Below are 9,509 nucleotides of genomic sequence, written 5' to 3' on the forward strand. Positions count from 1 at the left end.
CTTCTCGTTTTACTTGGTGAGTGTCAAGTGTGTGTTACTTGAACTCCTGTGAACTTGATACATGATTACTTGTTATTGATACTTGAGATTTTGGAAAATGGAGTCGAGTGTGTAATTTATCGCACTCGTTCTCATTTGAAATGATTTAACTCATGCTCAAATTGCTTGAATATATCAATTGCTCGAATACATCGATTACTTGTATATATCAATGCTTGATACATGATATGGTATGCTATAGCTGCATACGTCGTTGGAGTGAATCTCTTCGACACATAAATGCACATGGGAACGCCCACATCTCATTGGCCGATCTTGGACTCGAGCCGGCATGGGCTTGGTCGGGAATCTTGGCGAACCATGAGATATATAAGTTTGACCTAATGAGAGATCTTGCTTGGCATACTCGAATAGCATCACCACCAACAAATGACAGGCGGGCCCGATACAGGGGTATGTAAGGTGAAAGGGGACAGGTTAAGCGGAGTTCTACAGACTAAACCTACCCGATTGACAGAGTGTCAATTCGTGGAGGTTATTGCTCGTGCAAGTGGAACTTAGTTTCTGAGAGCTACTATATCCTTGAATTGTTTTTGTTTACTTTTCCCGCTCGAATTGTTAATTATTGCAATATTATTGCTCTATTTGTTAAATTGGGATTGTTACTTGAACAATGTGCTTGCATGTGTGTTCTTGGCCTCACGAGCGTTTTGCTCACCCTGTAGATTTGTTTTCCTTAACAGGAATGGTTTTGGAATGAGACTCGAAGGAACTCCCTTTTGATGTACTTTTGTATTAGGCTTTCTAATGTATTTTGGACTAGACCTCTTGTTGGTTGTACTTTTGGAAACCTAATGTATGATTTGGATATTTGATGTATTTGGATGTAGTACATTTTGGGTTTCGATGTACTTTTGAAAATCCGAGGCAAGGATTGGATAATTATTATGTAAGGTTAAGTTTAAAGTTTTTCGCACTTTCTTACTTTATCTGGTGTTGTTGAATAGTATTACGTTAAGTTTGATTGGAAATTGCCTTGAGTCCTGGCGAGAGTTGGGCAGGCGTCCCGGATACCCTTTGGTTCGCCTTAGGGAGAAGTAGGGGCGTCACAGACTTTAAGAGCTCTGCCCTAACCACTAGATCGACAATATATATTTATTACTTAAGTAAAGTTAATATTTATGCATACTATTTTCTAAAAGCAAAAGTTGTATGTTGGATCTGTTTGGCAACTCGAGTTTTTAATGAACAAAGTTTTTCTTCAACTTTGTCTATAGTACCTTCTAAAAATTTCACAAAATTTTTAAAATACACACTCCAAAACCCAAAAACACACACTTATCTCTCATTTCTACCATCACCCTTCCACCTCAACCCACCACTGCCGCCACTGTCTCACCGCTGCTACCACGACACTACTAGAGGTCGCAGGGGAGGGGAAGGGGCCTAGGGTGGGAGAAGAGGTGATGGGGAAAGGAGAAGGAGAAAGGGAGAGAAAAGGACAAAAGAGGAGGGGGAGAGAGGGAGGGAGGAAGGGAGAAGGGGAAAGTGGAAGGAGGAAAGAGAGGGAGAAAGAGAAAAAAAAAATAAGGAAGGGGAAGGCATCGCTGGCATTGGCGAATGTGCCAGCCAGTGGTGTTAGAGTAGGAGCGGTGGGAGAGAGGAAGAACAAGAAAGGAAAGAAATAAAAAAACTAAAAGAAAGAAAAAAAAAGAAAAAGAAAAAAAGTTTTTCAATTTCTTCACAAAAGTTTTTCTAAAAATTTTACGGTAAGCAACAATAAAATTTTATGCAAATACTCAAAAAAAAAAAACTCACCATCTAAATGGGCTCGTCATTTGGTTTAATCAATATGAGTTAGAATTTATAGTTTAACATAAGACTCCTTAAACTCAATACTTGTAAGTTGCACCTATTTACGTAAATTTTAGTTATACAAACTGTATATGTTTATTTGTAATATATAATTTGATATTATCTAAATTTTAGATAAATGATCAAAAAAAGAATATTTTGAATCCCTGAATTCAATTTGAATTCCATCTTTGATTTTGTTTTTACCAAAAATGCTCATCTAAAATGCATATCTTATTAAATAGTTTCTCACATCATCTTATTAAATAGTTTCTCAGGTCATCTTATTTGTTCTTTCTAGTAAAAAGTGAGAATATTAGGAGTTTTGGTTGAAACTTTCTAGATTCTGAATTGTAGAATTAAGTTCAAGAAAAAAGCAATCACAACAACAAATTTTCTCTTACTTTATTAACTAACTTTTCTTTTAGAAAATTGACTAAAATTCCATAGGTAGGGATTCTTGTTTATCTTATGTGATTACTAAATTGTAGATTTATGAAAATTCTTATTTTATGAATAATGATTATTGCAGCATGTAAGTTGTTTTTACATGAGGTGTAAATGGATGTCTTTTAATAAATACTAGATTTAAACTCAAGCATTAATTTAGGAGATTATATTTGCTTAACAAATAGATGTAGCAATGCCTTACATATTTTTGTTTACATCCTTGAATAAAATTATATAGTATAAGTTAAATTTAAAAAACATGCCAGATTTGTATAATTTATTCATTCATTTTGAAGAGACATAACCTTAAAAATTGGAGAAACATTCTCGCAAAATTAGATAAAGAAATAAATTTATTCAATATTAAATATCCAACCTTGTAGAGAATTATTATGTGTCAAAAACATCAATTGGAATCTTTACTAAGTCTTTTTTATAAACAAAATAATTTCATTGCTGGCACTTATGGCAAAAATACATAAAACATGCAACATATACAATCAGATTTGGAAAACAACATACAACAAATATGAAAAATAAACAAAAACAGCATTGTCAATGTCTAAAAAAATTTTCAACATTAAATGAATCACTGCACCTAAATCTTTGCATGTTTTCAATAGCCAAATCTAATATGAATCCATTTTAGGCCCAATGAGAAAAGTTTAGATATGACAAAATAGGTTTAAGAATTTTCAGATTTGAGAAAACAAATCTACAAAATATCAAATCTAACAAAAAAAAAAACTTTCACAAGAAAAACAAAGGAGCGAAGAAAACTGTCACTAGTTGAATCTAAGAGAGAAAAAACTCTAACTCAAGAATCTTAAGAGAGAGGAAACTATCATTATGAAAATTTAAGAGAGGTATTTATTTAAACAAACAAGAACCTTATAGAAGTCCTCCTCCTATGGAGGAAGAAGAAATAGTTCTATAAAGAAGAAATTATAGAGAAGGCAAAGGATATAACTTGAGAGTGAAAACGTGTGTTTCTTTATTTTTGCAATATTTACTAAGCTTAGTTACCTTATATGATTAAAAATCAGTAATTCAAATGAAAGAAAAAAGTTGTTGCTTTAGGATTTATGGGTTATGCATTTTTTGTATCTACCTCTCATCAAATTATTATTTTTTTTATAATTTCTATCTCTTCTAACAAACTTTATCTATTTTAATATATTTGAATATTTTTTTTATCCATGTGGGGTAACTTTGTTTAGTGTCAGCTTGATTGTTACATCAGTAAATTCATTTAATTTTGCTACAATTAATGAGTATTCATTCATTAAAAACTAGATTGCTGCATCTTTTGTTTTTAATTGAAATAAATATGTGAAGTTGTTTAGTTTTAGGGGTATACTCATTGTAAAAATCTAATTATTATCTCTTGTTACATGTGTTTTTGTGTGTGAATTGCACTTTTTCATGAATATTATCATTTTGTAGTAATATTGATATATTAAAATTTTTTCAAACTTAACATAGTAGTAGAACATTTAAATTAACCACTTTTTATGGAATAAATATGAATAAATACTGAAGAATATTATTGATATTAATATCCATATTATTCATATCTTTCACAAGTTCAACACTAACCAAAAAGACCAAAAAAAAAAAAAAAATCTCGTGCTAATGCATAGTTTAAATGGAAGCCTTTCGATTAGTCTTTTGGACAAATATGAGTCTTCTGATGGGTCAAAGTGAAAACCCCATATTACTATACTCATAACTTGATGGGCCTCAACATAATTAGTCCATTTCAACAATCAACTAAACCTTCCAGTCTTCAACCAAAACCCTCTGCCCTCTTCCAATTTCTAAAACTTCTGAACCCCAGTAGCCATTTGAAAGTGGCTAGCTCTCCTCGCCAATTGCGGCCCTCTTCCTTTTGTGTTCTTCTCCAGGTGTTTCACTACTAACTTTCTTGTTTATTTCTCCTCTTGCTATCGCTTATTTATATTGTATTTCATCTAGTAAATTTAGTGACTTGATTCTGGGAATTTTGATCAAGAACATGCTTAAAAATTGATTCTTGTCAGTGTTGAATTTTTTACTTTAATCTCCTAAATTGCATCTTTCGCGGAGAATTAGAGATGGGTTTCTGAGGGTGTTAAGGATAAAGCACCTTTAAAGTGTATAGAGGTTTTTGACATCAGGGTTTTAGGGAAAAGAAATGTCAGAAACAGCTGAATCTTCAGCTCCACTTTTGAAAATGGTAGAGCTAGAAGGGAAAGGGAGGGCTCTTGTGGCTTCTGTGCCATTAAGGGCTGGTCAAGTTGTCCTCCGGGATTCCCCTATTTTACTCTACTCTGCTCTTCCTTTGCTAGTAGCACCTCACGAGGCTCAGCAAAATCATAACTTTGAGTATTGTTCCCATTGTTTCAGATTAGTTGCCAAAGAACAGCCTTCTTCGTCTTGTCGTTGTCCTAGTTGTTCTTTGTCAATCTTCTGTAGTCAAAACTGCCAATCACTTGCTTTGTCATCTTCCCATACCCCTTGGGTATGCCAAGCCCTCAAACAATTTGTAGATAGCTCTTCGCCACTTCTCCGGTGCCAGCCTGACATCCAGGTTCAGGCCCGTTTTCTTGTTGCGGCCTACAACTTAGCAATGTTCTGCCCTTCGAGTTTTCAGACCCTTTTATCCCTCCAAGGTGATCCATCTACATTTATGAGCTCACCTGAGGCTAAGGACTCTGTGTTCTTTCTCCATTCCCTTGTTTCGTCTCTCCCTTCGGGACCGGTTAATCTAAGTACTTTTGGTTTGTCATTCTCTGTGGAACTGACAGCTGCTCTGCTGGCCAAGGACAAGCTTAATGCATTTGGTTTGATGGAACCCTTTGCCCCTGATAAAGAAAGGTCTGTTAGGGCCTATGGTATCTACCCGAGAGCATCTTTCTTTAATCATGATTGCCTCCCAAATGCCTGCAGGTTCGATTATGTCGATGCTGCCACTGCTGATGGCAGAAACCTTGACATGACTGTTAGAGTTATTCATGATGTTCCATGTGGCCGGGAGATTTCCTTTAGTTACTTCCCTGTGAACTTGAAATACTCTGAAAGGCAAAAGAGGCTCAAGGAAGACTACGGTTTCACTTGTGATTGTGATCGGTGCAGGGTTGAGGCTAATTGGTCTGACCAAGAAGATGAGGAGTTGGATGAAGACAACCTCGGTGATAATGAGGGGGCTGCCATGGATGAGGACGACGACAACGAAGAAATGGTGGCTGAGGATGGCGGCAGTGTGACTCAAGACGAGAGCTATTTTCCTCACGCATATTTCTTTCTGCAATATATGTGTAATAAAGACAACTGCTGGGGCACATTGGCTCCCCTGCCCCCTTCTGACTCTAGTACATCTACTGTAATGGAATGCAATGTTTGCGGAAGCTTGCATCAATCTAAAGAAGTTTTAGATGGCAATGTGGCTGAACAATGATTCTGAGTGCTGCTTTGCCATCATTCCATCTTTAGCCACTTATTGATCTTCATTCAATTCTCGTGCTGCTCTTCTCTGCTATTGTATTAGACACCACACCAAGTGGAAGTTGATGTTTCCTTGAGTGATTACTGCTTCTTTGTCTATGCCATGAGTTGTGATGTCTATTAAATATTCAATATTGTGATGGCTTCAGAATTCTGGAGGCATGCTTTGCCTTACAAATGATTTTCCCTTTGATATTTTCTTTTCATTGGTCATTTCTCAATGATGTTGTGTGTGCTTTAACATCCTCTATGAGGAAAGCTTCTTTCTTTGTCAAGTTTGAACACAGATTTGGATTCATCACTTGGAAACTTATGAGACCTTTGTGTTAGAATTTCTTTTCTCAGCAAAGATAGGATCATTTGTATGAAAGTTTTTAAAGTTAATTTTCCAATCAACAAATGTTCATATGCATCCCGCTGGCTCTGTAAAAGCTTTAGTTGGTGCAATTTTTTTGAATTTCCTTCTGTATAAGTGGTTGGAAACAAATTTGACGTTTCAAGGCTGTAACAGAGAATTTGTATTCAGGCAACTTATGTTCTATAATATCCTGGAGAATTTGTGTGTGTGTGTGTGTTGGGGGGGGGGGGGGGGGTAGGCGGTGTAACTCATTAGGCAAATAGTTGTTCAAAATCATTCTAATTCTTTCCTTTGTGTTTTCTCTTCTTGTTTTTGGAGAAAAATGGTTGCTTCTTTAATAAGCTCTATTCATTTAGTTTCATACTAACATATTGGGATTACACTAGTTGAGATGTCAGAAAGATGGTATAGTTTGTTAATTAAACTATTTCCTTTTGCTGCAATTTCTCTAAAAGGTTTCATCTAATCATTTCTTTCCGCTTTTAATAGGATAGGGCTTGATTGTAAAATATAGCCTCTCGAGCTGCCATAGTAAAGAAAATACAGTTTTCTCTAGACCTAGTGGTTACTTCATGCAGTCCGTTTGCTGTCTAGATATCTGGTTTGGTTTGTAAATAGTCTTTTCTAAAGTCAGATTCCATGAGGTTCATTTGCTTGGGAAAAAGTGAGAGATGAAAGACATGTTAAAGTTTTCTAATACGTTTCCTTTTCTTCAAGGAACTTGATGCCTTACAATGTTAAACATAACCAGTTTGATTTTGTTGTTTGTTCTCTTGAGAAACTGTTTAATTGTCACGAATTTGGTTTGTCCACTTCTCGGTGTCTGTGTTTCACCTATCCACTATACATTTGTTCTTTGTTTAATCAAGACTTAACCAATCGCAATTTCAGCTTCTTGATAATCTGCAAAGGGGTTAAGGTTTGCTACTTGGTGATATTCTTCATGTGTCGCTTGGTTCTATGCTCTTTCTGATTAAAGGACTGGAAAGCATGAAGCTTCTCCACTCTAATAAAGTTTAAAGTAGCTGTGTTACGTTCTTGAAGTTGGACTATTGTGCTTGGGATAATCTTTTTGTAGTGGCTGCCAAGTGTTTAATCACCTGAGAGAAGATTGGAGTTGCAAAGGAAAGAAATCTGAACTGCAAGAAGATCATCCGAAATTATTCTTGTACCAAAGAGAAGGAAGAACAAACGCAAGAGGGACCTTCAAAGCTATTACCCTACAATTCTCTGTAGATTACAAGCAGCTAAGCCATACTTGGAGATTGTGAATGGCTGTTTTGATATGCACTGCATGTGCGCACATGAACTGGAATATTATTATTATTATTGTTATTCAATTTTCAATTGTGTAGCCTGCATGATTTCCTATGGTGGTCTCCATATGTTGTTTGATTAAACGACAGTGTGGCAAATTTGTGGCATGTAGATGATGACAGACAGTAGATGTAAATAGAGGGCTATATAGAAGAAGGGATGACAACGGTGATGGTATTCACTCATAGAACACAACCATGGGTAGTTCGGACAAAGCAAAAAATAAACTAAAATAAAATTTTATCCAATTATTCGCGACAAATAAGTTTTTTTTTTTTTTTTTTAGCTAGCATCTGGGACAAATATGTTCTGAACCCATCTCCTCACCCAATGAAAAAAAAAAATTGCAGAAAGCTGTTATGTGTGACATAGAACATTTTGTAAGTTGGGATTGAAATAAACTGAAAACTGACTCCATGGATGGTAGCCGAATGAAAAAAATAAAAAAGAGGACGAAGAAATAGATATTTACTTTTGTAAGCTTGAAGACCAAGGGGTGTATTTTTTGAGGGCAGAAAGTGAATGAACAAGTTATGTTTTGTTTGAAGATGTTAAAGATGGTGAAGAAATAGATATTTTGTTTGCACAATTTATAATTAGAGTGGTTATGAATTAGCAGCATTTCGCATGCTATCTTGCAGATTATAGAGCACTCTAAGTTAATCAATGGCCAAGCTGAAAATGAACAAAGGGTAAAGGACGACAAAATTGCAATGCTGAAAGAAGAGAAATCGCAGTAAGTATTTGTTTATTGAATCAGCGCTGGCACAAAATGCTGGATAAATTGATTCTGCTCTAATTTTGTTTGATGGTTTTTGGCCTCAAAGAAGGACTAATGGAGAGAAATATGCATCTTAATGCAGGAAGAGCTTGCAGACATAAAGAAATCACCTAGATTATTGATAGGGAAAATGTGCCAGAAGAAGATCGAACAAGAAGGATTTCTGAAGTCATGAGCCGATTAAAATGTGCATGATATTGTTCCTGATGATAAGAATGCTGATATAACTGGCAGGAAGAGATCAAGCAACGAAGGTGAAGTTGCTGATCATCTTGGAGAGTCAAACGAGACCGTGATCAAGGTTGGTAAGGCAATTGAGAAAGACTTGACCCTATAATGTCCTGTGATAAGCATGGTCGAACAACAGGCGGGGAGAAATTGGAAAAAGAAGAGGAGGAAGGTAAACATCTTTATAGCAGTGTTGGTTCAAACAAGAATGTGATCAGCTGCAGGTATAAAATGTGGTACAAATCAGTGCAATTTCCACACAGCAATGTGGTATTTTAGCTACGGATAATATAATTGCGGATTTTATACTTTGAGAGGCAAGTGTTCGAAAGCGATGTTTAAGGAGTAAAGTAGGATGGATTTCTTATTTTAGAAGGTAAAATGTCCAAAAATGAAGTATAAAGATTAAAGTGAAAGTGCATCTAATGTTTAAGGGTCTAAACTCCAAAGTGCAATTTACCCTTTCTTATAGTGTATGACAATATCAATTTCTTATAGTGGAATTTGCCTAGATCGAGCTGACCTTATTTGACTTGATTCGCGTCCAATGCAGTCTACAATTACACCTATCACTATAGTGGCCTGAATCCAGTCGTAATGTTGTCCGACAGGAACCCTATAATGTTTGTGGATTGATGAAAGCTTTAGTTTGTTGTTGTGTGTGTGTGTCTATATATATATATAATGGTATTTGCACTCTATCCAAAGTGGGGTTACTACAACTGATTTAATAATACTTTCAATGTTCAAAATTGCACAACGAAGTATACAGTTTTTACTTCATTCTACACAAACTCTTTCTAGTCTCTTGCCTATTCGTATTCTATCCCATGTAATGATATCATACGCGTATGAAAACCTCTCTGGTCTCCACTTCATTTATTTAGGTATGTTAGGATCTGATTTATAATTGTCTGAAAGTATATGAATGGCAATCAAAAACCAAATCTACTCTAGATCAAAGTCCATTCAAGAATAGGATTGAAAGACAAACCAAACTTTTGAATACTGGAATCAAGTTCGACTTGATAAGAA

At 35.5% G+C, this 9,509-nt stretch overlaps 1 protein-coding gene across 1 annotated transcript; it reads left to right on the plus strand.

Annotated features, from left to right (window-relative positions):
• Positions 1-4,217: 4,217 nt before the first annotated feature.
• LOC113736900 (histone-lysine N-methyltransferase ASHR2-like) lies at positions 4,218-5,781 on the plus strand. Its single transcript, XM_027264102.2, has one exon. It carries the CDS (start codon positions 4,481-4,483, stop codon positions 5,741-5,743), a length of 1,263 nt encoding a protein of 420 aa, XP_027119903.1. The 5' UTR covers positions 4,218-4,480; the 3' UTR covers positions 5,744-5,781.
• The last annotated feature ends 3,728 nt before the right edge of the window (positions 5,782-9,509 follow it).

This window comes from Coffea arabica, chromosome 3e (assembly GCF_036785885.1).
Source record: "Coffea arabica cultivar ET-39 chromosome 3e, Coffea Arabica ET-39 HiFi, whole genome shotgun sequence".
NCBI lineage: Eukaryota > Viridiplantae > Streptophyta > Magnoliopsida > Gentianales > Rubiaceae > Coffea > Coffea arabica.

What these genes read in the sequence shown, in the direction of transcription:
- LOC113736900 (XM_027264102.2), top strand. Translation starts at nt 4,481, where the DNA reads ATGTCAGAAACAGCTGAATCTTCAGCTCCACTTTTGAAAATGGTAGAG.